This window comes from Trachemys scripta, chromosome 3 (assembly GCF_013100865.1).
Source record: "Trachemys scripta elegans isolate TJP31775 chromosome 3, CAS_Tse_1.0, whole genome shotgun sequence".
Lineage (NCBI taxonomy): Eukaryota > Metazoa > Chordata > Testudines > Emydidae > Trachemys > Trachemys scripta.
The window spans coordinates 6,353,289-6,377,816 of NC_048300.1; the positions used below are offsets into that span (position 1 = coordinate 6,353,289).

The following is a 24,528-nucleotide window of genomic DNA, read 5'->3' on the forward strand; positions in this document are numbered from 1 at the left end:
TACGTGTTCAGTTCCTTAGGGAGAGATTCTAAACCAATGAAAGGTGTTGCAGTTCTAACTCATGTAACAGGGCGAGCCTGTCAGCATCTTGCCCAGATGTATCTATGAGATACTGGTTTTAAGATGGGGTTTTTTGGTTTCTTTTTGCCATTACTGCCCCTTTGCTAAGAAGCTAATTACCTTGGGCCAGATCATTCTTTTTCCTTATAAAACTCACCAAGGGGGGCTGTACAGGGGAGGGGAACTCTACGTGAGGTTCCACTTGTAAGATTCAGCATAGATAAATATCTAGCTTGAATATCATAAAGTAATATCTACCAGAAGCACACTGCCGCCTTCAAGTTCATAGATGAACTCTGCAGTTATACATAATATGAAAACTAAGCACATTTAAATCTTAAAAAGCTTATGAAAATATTTGTTTACATGTTAGATGTGCTGAGGATAGCTATGTAGTGTTTAGCCTCTCAGCAAAATGTATCCATCTTACATGCATTGAATTATATCTAATACTGTCTTGGTTTCTATATTGAAGCTATCACAGTAGTATCTGAATGGTGAGAGAAGGAGTTCAAGTTAGAGTTGGTTGGTTGGGTGATCTTGACTGAATTTGTGGTGTCTATCTAGTGACTGAGAGCTGGGGTTGTTGGTTTTTTGTTTGTTTGTTTTGTTTTTTTAGATGTTAATTATTTTAAAGCATCCTTGAAGATACAGCTACATATTTTCAAATAATTCAATTCTCATAGGCTTTTTTAGTAATGTATTTTCCTTACATTTTTATGAATTAATTTAAAACAGGCCTGGCCTTGAAGAACTAATAATCATCACATCAGACTTTGCAGAGCTAATGTTTCTAAGCTTTGCAGAACTTAGAAACTCTACAACAATGGCCATGTGTGTCTATGACCCTTTCCTGATGTGGCTGTCTCTCTCCATTCATCTGCACACTAGACTCCCTTGGGGACCCATGTCTCTCATTTTTCCTCCTCTGTCTTCCTGGACCCCTTGTCCCTACTCCATTCCTGAGCTTAGGAAGCCCACAACCTGTGGGCAATGAGCACCATGTTCCTGACCTGTTAGACCTTGTAAGGACTTCAATGTTTGTGAACATTGCATGCAATAACTAGGGTCCCAATGTACAGTTGAGGGTGCAGGATTGTGGCCTCGATTTGAACCCAGAAATCTACCCTAATCTATTTTTAAATACCAATCCTCATTTAGGTCAACAGAATAAAACACTTTTTATTAGGGCTGTTGATTAATCACAATTAACTAATGCGATTAACTAAAAAAAAAAATTAATCGTGATTAATCGCACTGTTAAACAATAGAGTACAAACTGGAATTTATTAAATATTTTGGATGTTTTTCTACATTTTGAAATATATCAATTTCAATTACAACACAGAATACAAAGTGTACGGTGATCATTTTATATTATTTTTATTACAAATATTTACACTGTAAAAATGATAAACAAAAGAAATTGTATTTTTCAATTAACCTCATATAAGTACTGTAGTGCAATCTCTTTTTCATGAAAGTGCAACTTACAAATGTAGGTTTTTTTGTTACATAACTGCACTCGAAAACAAAACAATGTAAAACTTTAGCGCCTACAAGTCCACTCAGTCCTACTTCTTGTTTATCCAATCGCTAAGAGAAATAAGTTTGTTTATATTTACAGGAGATAATGCTGCCCACTTCTTAATTACAATGTCACCTGAAAGTGAGAACAGGCGTTCGCATGGCACTGTTGCAGCTGGTGTCGCAAGATATTTACATGCCAGATGCGCTAAAGAGTCATATACCTCTAAATGCTTCGGCCATTGTTCCAGAGAACATTGTAAACAAGAAGCAGGCAGCATTATCGTCTGCAAATGTAAACAAACTTGTTTGAGCAATTGACTGAACTGCTCAAACAAGTACTGATTGGACTTGTAGGCTCTAAAGTTTTATGCTATTTTATTTTTGAATGTGGGGGGAGTGTTTGTACATAATTCTACATTTGTAAGTTCAATTTTCATTATAAAGAGATTGCACAACAGTATTTGTATTAGGTGAATTGAAAAATACTATTTCGTTTGTTTTTTTACAGTGCAAATATTTGTAATCAAAAATAAAGTGAGCACTGTACACTTTGTATTCTGTGTTGTAATTGCAAACAATATATTTGACAATGTAGAAAACATCCAAAAATAGTTAAATAAATGGTATTCTATTACTGTTTAACAGCACAATTAATTGCACAATTAATCGTGGTTAATTTTTTTAATTGCTTGACAGCCCTACTTTTTATACTTAGCTTAATCCAATCTTCCATTTAAGTTTACTTACCAGCTATACCAGATTCTTGACCTCTTTGGGGAGTTTCTCTTCTCTTGCATCCCTTGGAGACTTCAGTTTTACTCTTGTTACCTTTTTCATTAAACTATACTTTGGGTGCTAGACAGGAAGCAGGTCCTTAGTTTCAATTCCAAACTCATGACTACACCCCAGTGCTATGGTTTATGAGAATATACCTAAAGATTCACTTTATTCAAAATGGGTTATGGCGGTCAGTATCCAAATGGATGTTTAAATTAGGGGGGAGGGCTGGTCCCCTTTGGACAAACATGCACTGGCTGCATCTAAAGGTCTGGGGCATAAGAGGGTAAAGCAGTCCCCATGGCCCATGCTAGACAAATCACCACCTAACAGATTTGCGATACAGTATCTAAGCTATTTCCACATTGTATCTTAATGCTACTTTTATATATAAATGCAAATACTGACAGTTGCCATCACATTTTTCTGTTCTTAACTTGAATCTGTGCTGCAGTTTAAGCTATAGCTTTGTGCTCAAGCAAAAATTATTATCTGAGGAGGAAAATCCATGACAAAAAAACCTGCTTTGCAGTACTTACCAAAACTAAACTCTACTGGGTATGAATTTTCTTCCATGTTCATTGACCTACCTTTCTTCTGATCTTAGCCCAAGCGATGGGATAAAGGAGAGACTACATCCCTAACACATATGCAGTAGGAACTATTCTAACAATCAATTTTTTTATGTCTGCAGTCAGACTGAAAAACTATTTATTAGTATCTTCCTGGTCTCCAAGAGAGATGGGAACTGATGGTATCTGTGAAGAATATCCAGTGGCAAAACTTTAGGTATACAAATATATAGCTAGAGCACAATGCCAGATCTGAACAAATGTATGTTTTCTTGAAAACAAAATATTGTCATGTATGTCGTACTAGAAGATTATTTGGTACATATAATAACATGCTTATTTTGTTTCTGTCGTAAATAGTGGAAGAGGCTCATTATAAAGAGATAATGGGTCAGATATTTTTAATTTTTTGTAATCTTCCCTTCCAAAACCTCATTGATCCCTATTTGTGTATTGCAGGATTTAATATAATGTCCTCGGAATAGATTTTCAAAGGCACAAAGGGAAGTTAGGTGCCCTACTCCTTTGGAAAGTCAATGGGGACTGATACCTAGTTTCCATTTGTGCCTTTGAAAATCTCCGTCCACCCCCAGTGATACCATCAAATTAAGACTGGAGAATGCTGTGTCTGAAAATGCGATCACTTTTATTTTTTGGTTTGCAGGTCCCATTTTTTGGTCCTCTTTTTGATGGAGCAATAGTGACTGCAAAACTGCTGCCAAGCCTTATATGTGCCACGTGCATTAATGCCAGCAGAGCTGTGAAATCTCTCATACCCCTCTACCAGAGCTTGTATCCTTTCCTTCTGTGCATTTTATGCAATTTAAATGTAGGAATCATAAGTACAAATATTCTCCTGATAGAGGTAAGTGCGAATGAGATCTCTTCAGTTGGACTTTATGCTAAGAACTGTGCATCAGGAAAATGTCAAAGCTTTCTTCATATCAAGCAGCATGTTTTTAGACTCATTCTTGCTGGGCTTTAACCTGATATGGTATGCTTTAAAAATAAAGGATAACAATACAAGCATTTTTGGACTTACCTGTTAATTGCAAAGTCAACAGGTATACTGTTAGATATAATGGTGCTTTAAACTTTAAGAGGGAATAATTTACAAATTTCTGTAGCACGAGAAAATAATTGTTTATATTAGCTTAATATTTACAAAAGGAGCCCAGTTCTACTCCCTTATGTAATAATGCAAGTAATTCCACAGTCTTCTTTGGAAATCTTCACATCAATAAGATAGGTAACATTTGGCCAATGGTATTGATATTTATCAGTCTTTATGTTCATTTTTCATTTTACCCACATTGCGTCTTAGAGTTTTGAGAACACATTCTTCCAGCAGTAGTTATAGGTAACTGGAAGGCATGCTTCAGTATTGTAGAATTGTGTAGTGTGAATTATTATTCTTGTGTGGTATGCAGGCTAATCACATAAAATCACTTGTTACTTGACATTCTGGTTTTCTTTTCTCTTAATGCCACTAATGTTATAAAATTACTCTAGTGTGCTTCATTAACCACATTGCTAACAGTCCCATATGTTTCTATGGATCAGCACTCATCTTATTTCAGTTTATTTTGAAGGCTTTTAATTTGGGGGCTTTTGAATTATGTAATGAGGAGTGCCTCGCTTGATTTTCCTGAGATGAAACAACTGGAATACTCAATCTTTATGATGAAGGAAAGATGGCTTTGTTAGAGTTTATCAGAGGCATTTACATTTTAGGTTCAATTTTTCTAGTTACTATGGCTATGTAAGAAATAGTAATTTTTGTAGAAGAGCTGAACTTGATTCATTGTGTTTGTGGAAAGCTTCAGAAATGAAGATTTGCATAAGAATTAAAGAAACTAAATAACATTTTATTACCTTTTTTGTTTTTCCTCTTCAGTTTAAACCAGGTGAAGTTGTCTGGAGTTGCACAGGCAGGCCCACACAATACCTTAGTTATAAGATTATGTCAGTACTTAAAAGCAGACTCAAAACTCGCTAGCTTTTTCACTTTTGTGTCATGAGTGGGTAATTCAACTAAGTACTACTGTCAAAGTAGTTCCTTCTATCTGTAACCTTGACTGTATGAGCAGATGTGTTAAGCTGTGTCTGACAATAAAACAATCAGTCTAGTGTTGCTGGTAACCTGAACACAGTAACAGAGATTATAAGAGTGAAAAACATGCCATTATCTCTAAGGGAAAAAATGATTTTTGACACAGTAGGAAAACAGAAGATATGATTTGATGTAATGTTCATCCTTGCCCTTTGTCCCTCCTAGATTTTCCTATAATAACTTTCTCAGCAGGCTAAGTAGAATCTGTCAAGTTTAGCCTTTATCTAGTGGTCACTGCTCTTTCTCAGTGGTGAGGGCTAGCTCAACTGCCATCTGCTTATTTTTTTCCCTAGTGGGCAATCAGTGGACGTATTTCAATGTCTAGAGTGCTGAAAACTGGAAGTTTGCCACTTGCTATGGTTACAATTCCCAAGTTAACCAATGATTTTAAAATCAAATCATGGTCATTGGATATCAGGCCCAAAACTATTTCTCTAAAGTTGAGCTCCTTCACCTAAAAACCAATGATACATATCAAGTATAAGTACTGTAGCATTTTATAACTTCAGCGCACTGTATACATGATAAAACACATATCTTAACAGTTTATGCTTGTGTGTCAGAGTCTGTGGCATAGGTAGTGATATACATATATGTGTGCATGCACGCACACACAGGCTTGGATTAGTTTTAAAGAAAGAGCTCAGATCTGATACAGTTACCTTATGAGAACCACTTGACTAATCCCTAGCACTCTACTGTGTGTGTCTGTGTGTGTATCTATCTATCTATAATGTATATGTATGTATCTAACTGTGTGTGTGTATGTGTGTGTAATAGCATTTGAGGGTGATATGCTGGAGTCTGAGGGTGACTGGGTTAAGAAGAAAAATTTTATTTTATATAAATAAATATATCCATACAAGAATACTAGGGATAAGTAAACTGGTTTTCATAAGGAACTGTATCATTCAGCTGTTTCTCCAAAACAAACCATTTTTAAGGTTCCTATTAAGGTAACAGTACCCCATAAACAGGTCCCCAATTACTTCATTGTCACAGCTCCATCCCCCTAATGTACAGAGAGATCACCGTGACTTTCATCTCCCACAGGCCTTAAGCCTCTCTAGAGTCTCTCCACACGCCATAGGCATTTGGTTTTCACCAGCCTGCTGTGACCCAACCTTTGCCAGGCCTCTTTCTCGCTATACTTAAATGCAACACACACAGAGACTAGGTATGATGCATGCCACTGTACCCTTCTGGGGGCAGTATGAGGTCTAGCTGCATCATTACTTTGCACATGTGCACTTTGGCATCAAACCGTACTGTGCATGTGGTAATGTGATGTGAATGGAAAGTAGAAATACTGGAGCCTGACAAAGGCAGCTGCTGGACCTCACAACAGGTAATGTAGTGGGGAGGTGACATTAGAGAAGAGAAAAAGCTGGAGTAGGGTGGAAAGTCCTAAGCAACTTTTATTGGATGTGAGAGAGAATAAAGATTCCTCTTTAAACACAATGTAAAGGTTTGGTGACTTTCTTAAAGGGACAGAACATTTTGTTGGAGACCCCTGCCAGAGGGAGTTCATTGAAGCAAGTGATTGCTGGTGGGCAAAACAAGATAGAATAGAGCACTCTAGGGACCTGAGGATCTGTCAGCCTGTTGGGTGAAGGAATCTGTCAGGCTATCCTTTGGAAATAGGAAAGGAATGGAGAGGGATTGACAGGATAAGCTCAAAAGGTTCATATATACAAGTATAATTTTCCATGCACCTATATGCTCATAAAATTCTTATACCAAAAGGGAGAAACTTCAGGAATTAGTAATATAATGAAAAGCTTGATATGTGTATGTTTCCATAGTTTTCATATGTTGTATTTTGGTGATACCCAACCCTGGCGTTTTGAGAGTGACTGTGTTAAGAAGAAAATTTGTGTTGGATTACTAACTAAACATGTTCCTTGGACAGCACCATCTGATTTTTAAACGGAAGTACTTGAATACAGTAGTGATTGAGTTATAAGATGTGAGAAGATCAATGTCCTCTTTTCTTCTAAAAAGGGAAAGAATAATCATCCTCCTGATAATTATCTCCCAGCGATTCCTCGTGAAAAAAGAATTGCTCCAAACCCCAGTAAAATAATACAAAAAATACTGAGAAAAACTTTCTAAGCATCTACAGGTTAATAGAACCATCAGCAATGGGATCATGAGTTAATCATGAACACATGTTGCCAGATATATTTATTGCATTTTTGACAGAATTACAAAAAACGGTAGTTTCAATAACTGTACAGTGTTCAAATATTATTGAAGCTTTTCTGATGTCTCAGGAAATCTTACTCTCTTCATTTAATTAGATTTTCCTAGGTATGGACAGTGCCACATAGACTGGAAATGAACTGAAGAACTGTAACCAAATTGTAATGATAACGATGTGTTGAGGTGCAGGGATGATGTCTAGCAAGTGCTGAAGTTTATGTCCAGTCTCATTTACATCCTTGTTTAGGGCCTGATTTTTACAATGCTTATGCATGCTGAGTAACTAGTCCCACTTAATGGGACTCCTGTCATGAGTAAGTGCTACTTGGCGTGAGTTGCAGAATTAGGCCCTGAGATCATAAGTTCTTTGGGGTTCAGTTTTTTAAAGTGACCAAAAAAAATGGGCTAGTTACCATTTTAATAAAATTTTCAGATGATAAAAACTGCAGGTGTTCCAAAATTAAATGAGGAAAAGGAAATAGATCCTTTTGAATTATCTAGTAAGACTGGAAATAACAAAATAAGATTAAATTTGGAAAAACACTAGTTAAGAAATCTGGTGTGAACATAGGCATGGGAAGTAGGGATGCGGGGGATGCCTCAGCACGCCCAGGTTCTGCGCCTGGCGTTCTGGCCGTCGGCTACTGCCTAGGGGCTCTGCTGCTGGCCTCAGGGTCCCGCCGATCCCATGCTCAGGGGCTCCGCTGCTAGCCCCAGGGTCCTGGCCCCCGGCCCGCACGTGGGGTCCTGCCCTGCTGCCAGGGCCCGGGGGGCTCTGCTGCCAGCCCGGGGGTCCCTGGGACTCCGCACCCACGCCTAGCTGTGGCCCTGCCCCCTCCCCCCCCCCGGAGTCATGGCCCTGCTACTGGCCCCAGTTCTGGGGGGTGGTGAGGGCACGGACAGGGGCTAGAGGGATGCAGTTCAGCACTCCCACTCCAAAAACTGTTCCAGCACCTCTGGGAGTGAACTAATTAAAATATTCAATGGAAGGGGTAAACCCAGAAAGCAATAATGCTAAAATAATTAAGATTGAGATTAAACGTGACTTTGCACTGGAGATATGACACCAGAAAAAGTTGTTGCAACTTTAGGGTACATATATATAAAAGAAGTGCATCTCAGAGCTAGGATTGCCAACTTTCTAATTTCTGAAAACCAAACACTACAGCCGGAGAGCTGGAACCTCCCCTCTCCCCACCTCTTCCCCCGAGGTCCCGCCCTCATCGCTCGCCGCTCCCCCCTCCCCCCTGCCAACTCCCTTCCTCCTCGCTTGGTCCTGTTCACCTACCTATGCCCTCCGTCCTCCCCCCCGCCCCAGCAGGGCTCCCTCTGCTCCAGGGCTAGGACTGGGCAGGCAGGCTCCCAAGATGCAGGTAGGAGGCAGTCCCCGCTGAGCAGGGGCTGGCATGGGTTGATAACGCAGCACCTCATCCCTTGGCCCCCCCACCCATGGCAACTGGACTTTTGGTATCCAGTCAGTACATGTGACTGGTCACTGTACAGATCCCCTTTCAACCAGACTTTCTGGTTGAAAACCAGAGACCTGGCAACCCTACTCAGAGCATAGAAAAAGTACAAGCCATTAAAAAGTCAACCATTACTACAAAGTTACTAGAGATGCTTTTTATTCTGTGTATAGGTGGAAACTGGTAATCTGATACTATGGTGTGGTAAATGATAGCCATGCAGAGCATTGTGTCTCCGCTGAGACCATATCTGGAATATTCCAGTTAGTTCCGGGCAGCTCAGTAGCAGTGAAATATTGACAAATCTGAAGGCATTCCGAGAACAGCAACAAAAACAATTAGGGGGCTTCAGAAATGTGTTTATGACCTAGATTTGGAATAAAGTAAAAAATTGCATTACGGGGAATGATAGTGGAGTCAGAAACATGGTGCAAAGAGCAGAATAATTCTGGGGACAGGACAGAATTTAGGGACAGGACAAAAAACATTTATTTCAAATAGCAGAGTTTGCTTTCATTTTCACTTTACATTTTAAACAACATGCAGTGAATAAAATGCTTGCACTGCCTAAGGGGAAGTTGATCTACATCTCCTAAATAGTGGGCTGTAAAGTCCTGGCAGCCTCATGCAAATAATGGCAGCTGAAGTCACTTGTTGGAAAGTCTGTAAACTCTGGTTACAGCTGCACTTATCAGTAGCTATAAGGGAAGTGTAATCAGCCACCGAGATTAATTTGCATCTCAATTAGAAAAGAGTCAGGAGGAAGCACTCGGGTCTGTTGCTAGAAGGTTGTGGAAGAAATCTCATCAGACACAAAAGCCTCCCAATACTTAGTACTCCAGCTGAGTGGAGGACAATATCTGAGGTTTAGTTACCATGGGTACCAGAAGCCTGCAGAGCCACAGAAGAATCTAGGGTTTGCACTGTAATCATTTGGTCATGATGACTCAAATTCCACTGTTGTACCCAAATATATTTTTTGCTATTAGAAAGATGTTAAAAAGTGGGAAAGGTAAAAACTTCAAAGAGTGTATGTGTGTTTTTTCCTGTTCTTAAATAACTTTTCATATTGCTGCAGTGACTTCTATGTTTTAAAGCATTTATTAGAGCATGGAAAGCATTCAAAAATGTGCCAGTTAACTGACGTATTCAAATTTTAGTGTGTAGCTGCTGTCTTATATCTCAAAGCCACTCATGAAACTGGTTCATTTACACAGTTCAGACAGAGTGATGACATCACACAAAACCAAACCAAAGTATATAGTTGAACTCAAGTTAAGTTAAATAACAAAATAGAGCATAGAATAGTATTCTTTTGAAAGATCTGAACCCAACTTCTCTTGAAGTGTTATATAGTTCACGTGTCCGGTATTAGCATACATTTAAATGTACTCCTGAAAATGAGAGGATTATTTGTAAAGCTTCTAGAAATGTCTGGACTCCTGGCTTTAACCCACGCTAAGGAGTGCTCTCACAAACATGAAGATGTTACTAAGTGCTAGCTGATATACTTTAGGGAGTAGCCTCACTATCATGCTCAGTCTTTGAGGCAAGAATTTTATTTTACATGTGTTTTAATGGCTAACCATAAGCTTTCTGCTTAGTCATTAAAACACATGTAAAATATGACATATCATAATAAGAATATAGTACTAATATGCAAACCCACTAAAAATTGCTATATACTAACATAATAAGTATTACATATGAGTTTGAGGGTTTCAAAACCATCTTCTGTTTCCTGGAGAGAGGAAGGAACCAGTAATCTTCAAGAGATATCATTCCTGAGTACTCTTTCAGACTAAAACAATTGACTGCAGATAAACAAAAGATCCTTCTAATCAAATGGCAATTAAATCTGAGGTTGCTAATTGTCAGTACCATCTTGAAAAGAACATAATGCTATAAGCAGCATGTCCTAGGCATTTATTAGGAGTAGGGTTGATAAACAATGTATGTGTAAAACTAAAGCTTTAAATCAGTTTAATTACACACAAAGAAAAAGGCAAGGCACAACAAAGAGCATGTAAAATCTATGATGCAATGAAAAAGGCATCCATGTGAAAAGAATCTTCCTTCTGTGTGGTCTCTTCTTCGGGGTTATCCAATAGTTTTTTAGTCAATTTAGGATTCCCTAAATGTATTTTCTTTATAAAATTTACTTATAAGCATTTTCTAATGACAGCAATGCACATTTTTGCTAAATATTGTACACAAAGCTCAGAAAAATATGCTATATTTTTATACTGTCAGTTTCAGAGGATTCAAACTGCTTCTTGTTTTAGCAGATGATGTAGCTTCTGACTAGAACAGCTACATAGACACGATGTCAGATATAGATAAATTCTTGTAATTCAAGACTTCAGGTCAAGTTGCTGCTGTACATCTAACTTGTCTTTGGTTTTATGTAAAGCAGGTGTGGAAGTAGCACATCTCCCAGTTTGGCCTGGACCTTCTAGATCAGGATTGAGGCAAATTGGTCATAGAGATTAAGGCCAGAAGGGACCACCAGATTATCTAGTCTGACCTGTACATCACAGGCCACCAACAGCAACCAGAATCCCTACACTGAAGCCAATAACTGAACTTAGACCAAAGTATTACAGCTCACAAAAGACTAAACTGTTATGTGCCAGAGGCAGAGAACAAGAGGGACTGAGGTGCAGCACTGCCAAATGTCCCTCAGATGGCAGGGAGTTGACTAAGTGAAATATATCCAGATAATCCCAAAAAGTAGCCTGCACCCTACAGAATCATAGAACTGGATGGGATCTCAAGAGGTCATCTAGTCCAGGCCCCTGCACTCAAGGCAGGACTAAGTATTATCTAGACCATCCGTGACAGGTGTTTGTCCAACCTGCTCTTAAAAATCCCCAATGATGGAGATTCCACAACCTCCCTAGGCAATTTATTCCAGTGCTTAACCACTCTGACAGGAAGTTTTTCCTAATGTCCAACCTAAACTGCCCTTGCTGTAATTTAAGCCCATTGCTTCTTGTCCTATCCTCAGCGGTTAAGAAGAACAATTTTTCTACCTCCTTGTAACAGCCTCTTATGTACTTTAAAACTGTTATCATGTCCCCTCTCAGACTTCTCTTCTCCAGACTAAACAAACCCAATTTTTTCAGTCTTCCCTCATAGGTCATGTTTTCTAGACCTTTAATCATATTTGTTGCTCTTCTCTGGACTTTCTCCAATTTGTCCACATCTTTCCTGAAATGTGGCGCCCAGAACTGGACACAATACTCCAATTGAGGCCTAATCAGCGCGGAGTAGAGCAGAAAAATTACGTCTCATGTCTTGCTTACAATACTCCTGCTAATACATCCCAGAATGATGTTTGCTTTTTTTGCAACAGTGTTACACTGTTGACTCATATTTAGCTTGTGATCCACTATGACCCTCAGATCCCTTTCTGCAGTACTCCTTCCTAGGCAGCCATTTCCCATTTTGTATGTATGCAACTGATTGTTCCTTCCTAAGTGGAGTACTTTGCATTTGTCCCTATTGAATTTCATCCTATTTTTTTCAGACCATTTCTCCGGTTTGTCCAGATCATTTTGAATTTTAATCCTATCCTTCAAATCACTTGCAACCGCTCCCAGCTTGGTATCGTCCGCAAACTTTATAAGTGTACTCTCTATGCTATTATCCATGCTGAAGAGGAAGGCAAAAAACTCCCAACATCACTGCCAATCTAACCTAGGGGAAAATTTCTTCCTAACCCCCCAAATGGTGATCACTTTCCTGAGCATATGAGCAAGAACCAGTTAGCTAAGCATCTGAGAGAGAATGAATGGTGCTTGGTGAAGCAATGTGTAGAATGACCACCACATTAAATTGTATATCTCACAAATCATGGTATGAAATTTCAAACTACTATTAAAATGACTTTACATTGTACTTGAGGACAGCAGTAAGTTCCTCCCCTTTTTCTCCTCTTCTTCTTTCTCCCCCAAATAACAATTGCATCAGTTATACTTCAGGGCAGGGGAATAGAGGGGAGTCTAAACATCTAATATAAACAAAATGTAATTGTGTGGAGCTGCTATAAAGTTTTCATAGACAATTGTTTGAGAAAGACCTTCATAAGTCACTCGCGACTCCTCTGCATATGTGTGACTCAGCCATCCCAAAGTCATGGCAGTAAAAGATTATGTTTTGGAGCCTAATCGAGTAATGTAATAAGAAAAAAAATATGAAATTTTTTGGAAAGTTAAGTACTTTATATTAAGCTATTGAGGCCTTATTTGGAATATTGTAAGATTAAATTGCTGTTTCTGCTAACTCTGCTTGGTTTCCTTGTGAGAAACCAGGCAATATCTAGATAAGCTACATGATCATATTCTTCACTACCAAGTCCTGTGTTCTTTGGATAGGAGTCCCCCCTATGGATTAATTTGAGAAATGACTACCAAAAGTGCTAGAAAAAATAAGATAAATAATGGTATATTATGTGCAAGAGAATTTCAAGAAGCTGGTTTTGTTGGTTAGAGAAATATCTGAGCATATGGTAAGGATACGAAGTGATGCTTGTGAGGATCAAGAATTGGTTTGGGCAGATTTTATGGTGCTGCAAGTTTCAGAAAATACACAGAAGTTTCTCAGTCCCTTGTATTATGGAAAATACTTATTTTTGGCATATACGGGAGAGACACCATCTAAAACAAAAGCAATAGGATCACTAGGGCTAATTGAAAACAATCAGAATGTCAGAAAAAATAGTATGGGCTAAACTAGTGTTTGTACATGTAAATTTAATGAATAAAGCAATTAATAAAACCTAAACTGGCCTGTTGCTGACTTCAAGGCATATGCTGATGAAATTATGTAAGGAGAGATCAGGTTTGTTGGAACCCTGAGTGCATATAAAAATCTGATTTAACCAACAATGGATTCTTCCGCGATATTGATTTCTTGTATTTAGCCCAGTGAATTTCAGGCTGGCTCCTATTGTTTTTTTCTTAAACAATACATCTTCTGTCTTGTATATAAAAATACAATAACTTAAATATATAAAACTGGAATTTGCTGCTGCTGGAACACCTAGAAGAAATATATACACTTGCAGAAAGTCCATAATGAAAAATATTTATGTACTTGGCTTTTGATGGAATCCAGATCTCATACAGTATGGAGAAAGGTTAAACATGGTTTATGTATTTGTAATTTAAGTAAGGATAATTTCTGACAATGGCACATGTACAATGTATTTTTGTGCTTTCCTCCAGATTCTCCTAAATGAACTGTACATTAGGAAGGTATTTTTGAGCATCCTTTTGTTCCCCAGGTACTGTTTCCTAAGTTACCTTGCAGTCATTTACAATGGGCTAACATCATTGAGAGTTCAGTTTACAAACAAGGTTGTATCTTAAGATGCACTCATACTGTTCTAAATCTAAATTGCTATGTTCTTTTGAATCTTAGGTACTAGTTTTATCCTATGGAGGTGAAGGTGCAATTCAGTCTGCAGGTTTCAGGGACTTAAGTGATATTTGTTTCATAATTTCACATTGACTGCCACAAAGATTTTGAAGTTTCAGTGACCTCACATCATGCACATACTCTCAGAATGCAACTGAAAAATACGGCTTTGACTTCAAATCCAATCGGTCTGATTAATTTCCTAGCTTCCTAAATCTAAATCAGTTCTGGTCATATGTGATTTACAATTGGGCCGCTCAGCAGGAAATTTTATACCCAGGATACTTTGTCCCATGTTACATGTCAGCCTCCTAGAAATGAAACCATTCCTGGATTATCTGTGGATCACACAAATCTGGTGTTACGCAAAACTGTCTTTGTACAGTCAGTGATGCTTTACATCGCTTAACGAGAAAGGATAAACTCAGCCCACTTGTGCTGGGAAGCTCTTAAGGTTTGAAATAGGACAGAATCTAGTGAGGCCTTTCTGCCTGCTTCTAAACTTGAGAGAAGAGTATCTCATATCTTGCCTCTGAAGAATGGCCACACTGATCCATGGTGAACTGGATCCTTGCGTGGGACTCTGAGAGAGATCACCTGGCTTGAGCCTGAACTTTAAGAGGTGCACATATATAATTGGAGCATTCACTTCTTCGATGGAAATGCCTGCATGCTTATCCTCTGATAGTTCTGGTGAGTAAAGTCCTTTCTAACTTCAGAAGAGACTGTGGTGCTAAAATCTGCTAGTCTTCTATTGACTTTGGGTATTGACTAGGTGTCTTCATTGGTTGGATGTGACCATAGTAATTCCCATCCAATTTACTGTTTCACTAACTCTCATTGCTTAGAACAATGTAAAGAAATCAAATGTTTGGGTATGCATCTGAAGTTCTGCCCCAGGTTTTCCTAACTGCTTGCAAGACATCCACAGAGCATAAGATTTACAGTCTGTTGTCTTCATGGGACACAAACTGCTTGATATGCTTTCTGCGCTCTATGGTAATCTGACTCTGGTCTCCTAACTATTTCCTTAATAGTTTAACTACAGTTTCTGTTTTCAGGGACCATTAGATGTTAAATTAATATCTGCTTTGGATTAATAAATACATGGTCAATCTAAAGACATCTTTTTAAAAGCCTCATTTCAGAGGACATCAACAGAACTGATGCTGTTTTCTTTTCTTTTTGAGCCACTTGATTCCTGCAAATTAGATTCCTGCATATGTTTATAATTTCATTTTGTAAAATCTCCACTACGCTGCAGTACTGGATTGTCTCCTGTCTTCAGTAGAAATGGAGATAGCCCAACCAGTAACTCTACCACACCTCTTCCTCTTGCTTGCTAAACTCATTGCTTTTAGGAGCAGAGCAAAAAGGTTCCAAACGTTTGAAAATACTAACTGTATCATTTATTGGTTTGGGTTTTTGTTTTTTCTATTGTATAAATAAAAAGTAAAGCTGAACCACATTTCACTGGGTTAGCAAAAAAAAATCACTCCCAGTATGACAGCTTGTGGTGTCCCACCCCAGGGTTGGGATTTTTTCATCCAGTTATAAACCCTGAAAGTAGAGAGTGATAATGAGTATCTTCTCAAGTTTAACTTGAATGTTCATACTATTCCACTGCAAAATTATATATTTGTGTATATGTCTGTATATACATGCACACAATAAGAACACCCTCTTGATTTATGTAATAGCTGAGCATTGGATGTCATCATTTCTCTCCTCAGATATGTTAGAGAGAGTTTGTAATCCTGCAGATTAGTAGAAAAGTCTGATAATTAATCATAGAAGATTAGGGTTGGAAGAGACCTCAGGAAGTCATCTAGTCCAACCCCCTGCTCAAAGCAGGACCAACCCCAACTAAATCATCCCAGCCAGGGCTTTGTCAAGCCGGGCTTTAAAAACCTCTAAGGATGGAGATTACACCACCTCACTAGGTAACCCATTCCAGTGCTTCATCACCCTCCTAGTGAAATTGTTTTTCATAATATCCAGCCTAGCCCTCCCCCACTGCAACTTGAGACCATTGCTCCTTGTTCTGACATCTGCCCCCACTGAGAACAGCCTAGTGCCATCCTTTTTGGAAACTCCCCTTCAGGTAGTTGAATGCTGCTATCAAACCCTCCCTCACTCTTCTCTTCTGCAGACTAAATAAGCCCAGTTCCCTTAGCCTCTCCTCGTTAGTCATGTGCCCCAACCTCCTAATCATTTTCATTGCCCTCCGCTGGACTTTCTCCAATTTGTCCACATCTTTCCTGTAGTGGGGGGCCCAAAACTGGACACAGTACTCTAGATGTGGCCTCACCAGTGCCAAAAAGAGGGGAATAATCACTTCCCTCTATCTGCTGGCAGTGCTCCTACTAATGCAGCCCAATATGCCGTTAGCCTTCTTGGCAACCAGGGCACACTGCTGACTCATATCCAGCTTCTCGTCCACTGTAATCCCCTTTTCTCTTACTTCTAGTACAGTCGTTGGGCACATGAGCAATTCTTAAAGATTTATCTGCTATAGCAAATACAGTATATAGAACCTCAGAATTACGAACACCAAAGTTACGAACTGAATGGTCAACCACACACCTCATTTGGAGCCGGAAATATACAATCAGGCAGCAGCAGAGACCAATAAAAAAAGGAAATACAGTACAGTACTGTGTTAAACATAAACTATTAAATAAAGGGAAGGTTTAAAAAAGAAAGATTTGACAAGCTAAGGAAACAGTTACTATGCTTGTTTCATTTAAATTAAGCTAGTTAAAAGCATTTTTTTCTTCTGCATAGTCAAGTTTCAAAGCTGTATTAAGTCAATGTTCAGTTGTAAACTTTTGAAAGAATCACCATAACATTTTGAAATGTGTGTTACCTGCCTTTTTGAACGATAAGAAGAATACCATTGTGATCTTTGATTCGGATGGTGATTTGAAAATCAAGGAAAAAGCCTAAGAATCTTTTCAGAAAAGGTGTTTTTTGTTTTGTTTTTTTAATCCAGTGAAATTTGTGCCTTCAAGTTATATAGATCATGTTAAAAATTAGTATGAAATTCTTAAGACTGTATCAGTGTAGCTTTGGCAATTATTTGACATGGCACCTGACAGTTTTCTGCTGAAATGATCAGTTCTGACTCTCAGGAGCATCTATAGTCAGTCTCTGATACCTTATCTACAGAAAAGCAACAGATTTAACTTGCCATGTTTAGCTTCTCTGTCAACTATTGTAACCAGCTATCACAAGACAGGTTGGAGTTTGAGACAGGAGTAGTGGTCTAGTCACACCAATTTCTGAAGTATCCTGATGAATGCTACAGTAGCTCTAATAGGTGGTGTAAGGAGTACTGACCTTCATTTTGAAGTGCAGTTTCCCTGCTGAAGTAGATCGATAGTTTAGCTGTCTGTCTCTGCTGCTTGCCTTCCGTTCTCACAGTGAGAACCTTCTCCAGGCAGCAATCGATAGCTCTAATCTGTTCCAGCCTGTAATAAGTCATGCGAGGCAAAGCATTTAGGTGGCATTACATGGGATTGTAGAGGCAGCTCTTCAGCTCTTATTCATAGTGCACTTCTTAGACTTGGAGAGAAATGTATTGCATTCCAGTGGTACTGTATAGTTCTGTATATATTTGCTTCCACAGATTCACACTGAAGCATTCATAAACATCTAAAACTTTACATTTCAGATACATTTTTGCTTCCTCTCTTGTACTAATTGACTGCTCATCTTCCCTCTTCACATATCTTGGATGCAAATTCCTTTTCACTTCTGAGGCCTGGTCCACACTAAGCCCCCAGTTCAAACTAAGGCCTAGTCTTCACTTACCAGCTGGTCCGGCGGCACGCCATCGATGTTCTGGGATCGATCCCGGAAGTGCTCACAGTCGGCGCCGGTACTCCAGCTCGCCGAGAGGAGTACGCGGCGTCGACGGGGGGAGACTTCCGGCCGCGTCTGGACCGCGGTAAGTTCAGACTAAGGTACTTCGAATTCAGCTACGTTATTAATGTAGCTGAATTTGCGTACCTTAGTCCGAAGTCCGAACTAAGTGGGGACCAGGCCTAAGATACGCAACTTCAGCTACGTGAATAACGTAGCTGAAGTCGAAGTATTTTAGTTGGAACTTAAAAGTACTTACCGGGGGTCCACACGTGGCAGGCAGGCTCCCCCGTCGACTCCGCCTACTCCTCTCACAGAGCAGGATTACCGGCGTCGACGGTGAGCACTTCCGGGATCGATTTATTGCGTCTAGACAAGACGCGATAAATCGATCCCAGAAGATCGATTGCTGGCCGCCGAACCAGCGGGTAAGTATAGACGTACCCTTAGGATCATCAACATCCCGAAAAATCAGTGCGATCTCTACCCTTCTGTATCTCATGTATACAGTGTTAAGAGAATTAAGAATTGAATTGAGAGCCAGAGCAATAGCCCAGAAAGCAAAGTCCTCTTTATTCATAGAACAGGTACAACAATTACAGTTCAAACTTCCAACATCCATCAGCCTTGTGATAGGAGGGATTGTCTCCAGTATTGAATAGTTTAGTCCTCCTGCCAATTCATTCTTGTTCTTGTTCTTTGAAATCTCTCATCATAACAGGAGCATTGCTCCTCTTCATTGATTTCAAGACTCCTTTCGATTCCTTAAAATCATTGTTGACACTATAGTCAGGGTTATCAAATAAAGACTTCCAGGTTATATATATCCAGATTGTGTTGTGAGTGCACCACCCTGAAAAAGGTAATTGGCACAGAGGCCTTTGTTGTCGTTCCGTGCCCTGTCCCCCACCTCCGCCCCCATATTTTCATATGCCTAGAATTAACCCAAAACAATCCAATTAATCTTTCCACCATGACTTTGAACTTCATTACCCGTCACCCCATTTAGGTGATGTGAGCTTTGCAAGACAACTGAGCCTGGTCCCTTTATTGGTAAAGGCACTAGTCTCAATATGAGAGTGCTTATTTTCTGCATCTCCCTGTTTTTGATGTAGTCATTAGTGCTGTAACTCTTGACAGTGATGTCATTGATATAGTTCCAATCCACTGGTAGAAGTTTCAATTGCCCTCCTTAATGATGATCTCCATATGTGCAGAAACCATAATCTCTCCAGTAAATAGTAAGCAATTTTAAAAAGGTTTTTATTTGTGATATTGGTTTAGTGTAACAGTTCATAAAACAGAATCTCTGGTTAACTAATGTTCTGGGTAGGCTAAATAATTTTAAAAACCAATAATAAAGTAAGTGTGTGAGATACCAAGTCATTCTGTGAAACTGGTATAAATGTGGAGTAAATTCCAGTGAATTAAAACTTTCGGCCTAAATATACAGTAAACCTCTGATTCAAACTGAGAACTGGAAGGTCCATTGTGATTTTAGATGCAATATAGTCTACAGAAATGAGCACAGGGTTTGGATTTTGGAATTATGAATTCTAATCCTAGTTCTGTCATGGAAAACACTGTTGTTTTACACAGATCGCTTTCCCTTTCTGACTTATTTCCCCACCTGTAACAATTTTATTTATACAGCACCATACACTTCGCAGGATTTTGTTAGTTGTTATGTGTATAGTGCTTTAAACATGCAGGTCCCAGTCCTTGGATCAGGCTGAGGGTATGTCTTCACTACCCGCCGTATCGGCAGGTAGCAATCGATTTATCCGGGATCGATATATCGCGTGTCGTTAAGACGCGATATATCAATCCCCGAACGCGCTCACCGTTGACTCCGGAACTCCACCAGAGCGAGGGGCTGTAGCGCAGTCAACGGGGGAGCTGCGGCCGTCAATCCCGCGTCATGTGGACCCCAGGTAATTCGATCCAAGATACTTCGACTTCAGCTACGCTATTTGCGTAGCTGAAGTTGCGTATCTTGGATCGATTTCTCCCCCCCCCAGTGTAGACCAGCCCTGAGTTGCACGTAATTAACAGTACGCCACCTTTGTTCTCCTTGGGTTGCTTGAGGTTGGTTTAACCAATAATCGAGTAAAGGGAACTTCACTGTACTCTAATTTGTACTGGCTGGTAATAGCGCTCCTGGGGTAATTATAACATGGGATTGTCAGTGCTCAAAGGTGAGCAGGCCTATCCCAGCCATAGCCTGCAAAGGGGGATTGTGTAGGACCCACCACAAGAATATCCTCAGTTGCATTTAAGGTAGCTTTATAGTCTGTTTGCATGACTCTGAAGCCAGGACCCAGCCTGTAAAGAGCTATAGAAATACTAAACAGTAATCCTCAATTTTGAAATGTCCATTGCTGTTTGTTGAGTAGTGATTTCTTCGGTGAGTAATTACACTGATTTCAGTAGTGTTACTCACAGAACACAATGCAACTCAATGTAAATTAGCAAAGTTGGGCACTCTTTAAGAGAAATATAGTTTTATTTGTAACACTAAGTTCATACTACATAGTAAATGTACTGCAATATATTTTCTTAAAATAATGAAATATTTGTATTATGAGCCCTCACTACACATTGTTCTTAGTATTAAATCTGTGTTGGAAATTATGGTGAAACAACAGAAGTCTGTTTACAATATCAGGTTTGCCTATTAGTAAGAAGAGAATTAGGTTCCACCCTAAACAGATTTTTTAAACAAAATGTTGATAGTCACTTCATCCCTTGAGTGTAGGGCTCTTTCCTCTCCAAGAAAGAGCTGAATACAGCTCCCTACAACTGGGTTATCAGGAAAAACAATGAACCTCTAACTCCGATACTCCCAGGTAAAATATATTTTAAAGTTATGACATAAAAGAAAATTAACCATAGTTGCCTATGTTTGGACTAACACTGAATTAATAACTCTAAACATTTTTTTTAACCCCGCACCAGCACAAAGTAAGGACTTTACTCTGAAATTTTCAAAGCAATCCTTAGGGAATTTGTTGTGCAGCTCCTGCGTAATCCCTTATAAAAAAAAAAAACATTCATTGGCTTTACCACAGGTTTTGCCTGACTAAAGATTACCAGGTTGGCCACTTGCTATGTTATTGGCTGGAAATAAAGATCACTGTTTTAAAATAATAGAATTAAATGGCAAAATCCAAAGGCCCTTACTCAGATTTTACTCAGACCTTACTCAGGCAAACTCCCATACTTTAGTGGGAGTTTGCCTGAATAAAGATCACAGGATTCAGCCTTAAGATCTCAAAAATAAATTAAAATTTACACATTTTGAGATGCAGGAACTGACAAAATTCAAATTGATATTTTCTCTTTTGAGGTTTGTGCTGTGAGCTCATGCAGTCTCATTAACATTCTAGCTCTGTATTGCCGTTGCTTCTTGCTTGCTTACCAGCTGTTCCTGCTGCTAGTTACAATGTCTGATGTGTTCAGATCACTGGGTTCCTGTACTCACCACGGAGAGGAGACAGCCTTTCCACTGGGGATACCCACGTGTCTGCCTGTCAGCAATGGCACCGAATAAAGTAATAGGTCCTCGCATGGCATATGGTGTCTGGATTCATACAAGATGCAAAACTATTCTGCCACTAATGCACAATGACTCATAGCATTGCTAATTTTTCAAACAAAAGCCCACTTCCACACCCACACTTTTAACCCCCTCAGGCTAAAAAGCCTCTTCTTTAGTTTCAAAGCTTTGGAAATGTAAGTAGGTGGCTTCTGGATCAATATATGAAACCTTATATTTATTAATGCAAGTTCTTGTTGTTTTAAAAACTAAGAATAATATAAAAATTCCAGCTTCATTTTCTAACAAGTTAAACCATACATTGTTCTATTCTAAATCTGAGGTTTTTAACTTTTCCAATAGTTCTGTGTTAGAAAGCTAGTCAGTCACCCTGTACGAACACAGAACATTATAAATTGTATTTCAGAAGGAAGAGAACCAATCAATATATTAATATAACAACTGGGTGTGCAACTATCATATTTGAATGTCATAGTATTCAGAGGCCACCCATTTATAATGGGAAGGTTGAAATGTCTGTTTATCTCCCCAGGATACCGTGTTCTTCTGAGTGGGGAGGGGGGGACAAAAATAAATTTTCCAACTAGAGGGAGCTACTGATATTGCTTATAGTATTCCCAAACCATCCAATATAATCACAATCTGCAGAACATACAGTGATCACTTCGGTATTTTAACTACATTAAATTACTTTGAGTACTTAATTTAATTTATATTTAAGGGGATGTAACCAAATTTTTACAAAGTAATGTGGCCAATTTAAACTGCCAAAATCAAAGAGATTCAGAGTAAAAACAATAAAAACCAAGAGATTGGAAAATGAGTGTGTGGGTACAAGAATGGTATTGGGCATGAAAAAAAACTCTCAAGAAGAGAGATTGAAAAGATTAGGATTGCTTACCTTAGAGACAAGACAAAGAAGAAAGGGCATGAGATAAGTATATAAAATAAGGAATAGAAATAGGGAAGTTGTCACAGGATATCACTGAGGCCGAGTTTAGTGAGATTCAGGGTTAAAGCCTATCTCTAAGTATTAAGGAGTTGAATGAGACCTTTTCAGGATAATCACAGGATAAACTCTGCCTACTGCAAGGTTTTTGCACCTTCCCCTGAAGGGTGTGATGATGGAGACAGGTTACTGAACTTAAATGGACCACAGGTCTGATCCACTATGGCAATTCCTATGCTCCTAAAAATGCACACTTACATTTGCACCTGTAGTTAGAATGAGTGATGATGCAAAAGACCAGCTAGATGTCCAAATGGCTATTTGCACGTACAGATACCCAATTTATACAGGCAGATGCAATAAATTTATACACTAATATACAATTGAATATGCATTTTTGTACACTAAGTGCCAATTCTTATTCTGAAAGTAATCTGAGCTCAGTACCTGGTTTTATGTATCATATGTACCTCAGTAGCTAAAAAGAGTTAAGAATGTGGTGGCACCTTCGGAAAATAAAAGTGGACTTTAAGGACATTCAAAGATAAACCTGAATTTTGTTGGTTTGTCTCATAAGCAAAATACATTTACTTTGGTCTGTGAACTTCCATGATCTGGTATATAATTATTTAGGGCTTTTATACCAGATGTCATTATGCTCTTTTGTCTCAGCTCTTAAGCACTTCATGACATTTTTCTCTATGTGCTCTTGAAAAAGGCACCTTTCAGCTTATTTATCTGATAGGGCTTCTGTAGAAGGTTGAAGCTATGGTTCTGGAGACAGTAGTAGTGAGGGCTGATGGAAAGATACTTTTCTGCAACTGATTTTCTGCCTGCTGAGTTGAGTTAATTTGTTTCTGTGTAAATGTTTATTTTGTAATGCTTGTGGGTGTGTTGCACTGTTGTAAGATTACTGTCAGAATGGCCAGAGCTCTTGTTTCAGTTAAATCTAAATCTAGATTTCACTTAAATCTAAACATAAATAAGATTCCAATGGATAAGTAGTGTTTTCCTATAATTACTAACTTTGAAAACCTTTTTCAGTTTCCCTGATATACTATGGTGTGTGTGTGTGTGTGTGTGTGTGTGTGTGTGTACTCCTTTGAAGTAGTGTAACCTGGTAGGTAAATATTATTTTAATTGTTTATTTTGAAAAAAGATAATTTTCCTCAGAATCCATAATGGTATCTTCTGGAAAGTTATGGGCTGTGTTATAAATCTGGTAGGTTGTCCACCTAAACAGTAACAGTTACTAGGGAGATGATCGTATAACAATTTTAAGGGCAGGTTTATACTTAAAATGCTGCGTCGACACAGCTGCCCTGATTCATCTGTGCCTCTGTAGTGCTTTAATGCTTTTAGCCAACTGGAGAGAGCTCTCCCGTCGGCATAATTAATCCACCTTCCTAAGAGGCAGTAGCTATGTGGATTTTTCACACCGCTGAGCAACATAGTTATACCAATATAGGTCTGTATTGTAGACCAGACCTTAGCTTGCAAATCGCTAACTTCATGAAGCAAAATGGATCCGTCACTCATGCACCTCTTAGTTGGATTAGATAGTGTATCTTTCCATTTTAAATCGAAATTCATGACTCTACCACACAAACATAGTTCTTGCTCACTGTCTGATACTACAAAGTACTGACTTCAAAAATGCTGACTTATGAAACTGAGATTGTAGAAAACTATACATGTGACCTTGAGATTCTTTTCTTTTTCTCCTCTTATTTTTGGAGGTTCACATTTTGGCTCATTACTACATATTTTAGGACCCTATTTAGCCTTCATTGTATAGAATGTTGATCTCTGGAGTGCATAAGCAGTCTGTGCACCAGAACATCTTCCAAGGCAGATAAGTACAGACGCCAAACCCACCCATTGCCCAGGGCACAGCACTGAAACTGCTTAGAAGGCTAAGAACTCGTATGTAAATGAGCTCAGCCCCTCCATGAGTAGCTCTATTACTTATTTCCATTCCCCCCTAAGAGCGTCTTCTCCCTCTT

At 38.9% G+C, this 24,528-nt stretch overlaps 1 protein-coding gene across 5 annotated transcripts in view; it reads left to right on the forward strand.

Moving 5' to 3' along the window:
- RALGAPA2 (Ral GTPase activating protein catalytic subunit alpha 2) overlaps nucleotides 1-24,528 on the forward strand; it is a 275,841-nt gene that overhangs the window by 184,365 nt on the left and 66,948 nt on the right. For all 5 annotated transcript variants that reach the window (XR_004644914.1, XM_034764036.1, XM_034764035.1 and 2 more), the window contains one exon: nucleotides 3,604-3,731. Coding sequence is in view for 4 of the 5 variants with exons in the window: in XM_034764036.1 (XP_034619927.1) it covers nucleotides 3,604-3,731 (128 nt within the window). In the remaining variant the exon portion in view is untranslated. The remainder of the gene's footprint in view (nucleotides 1-3,603; nucleotides 3,732-24,528) is intronic.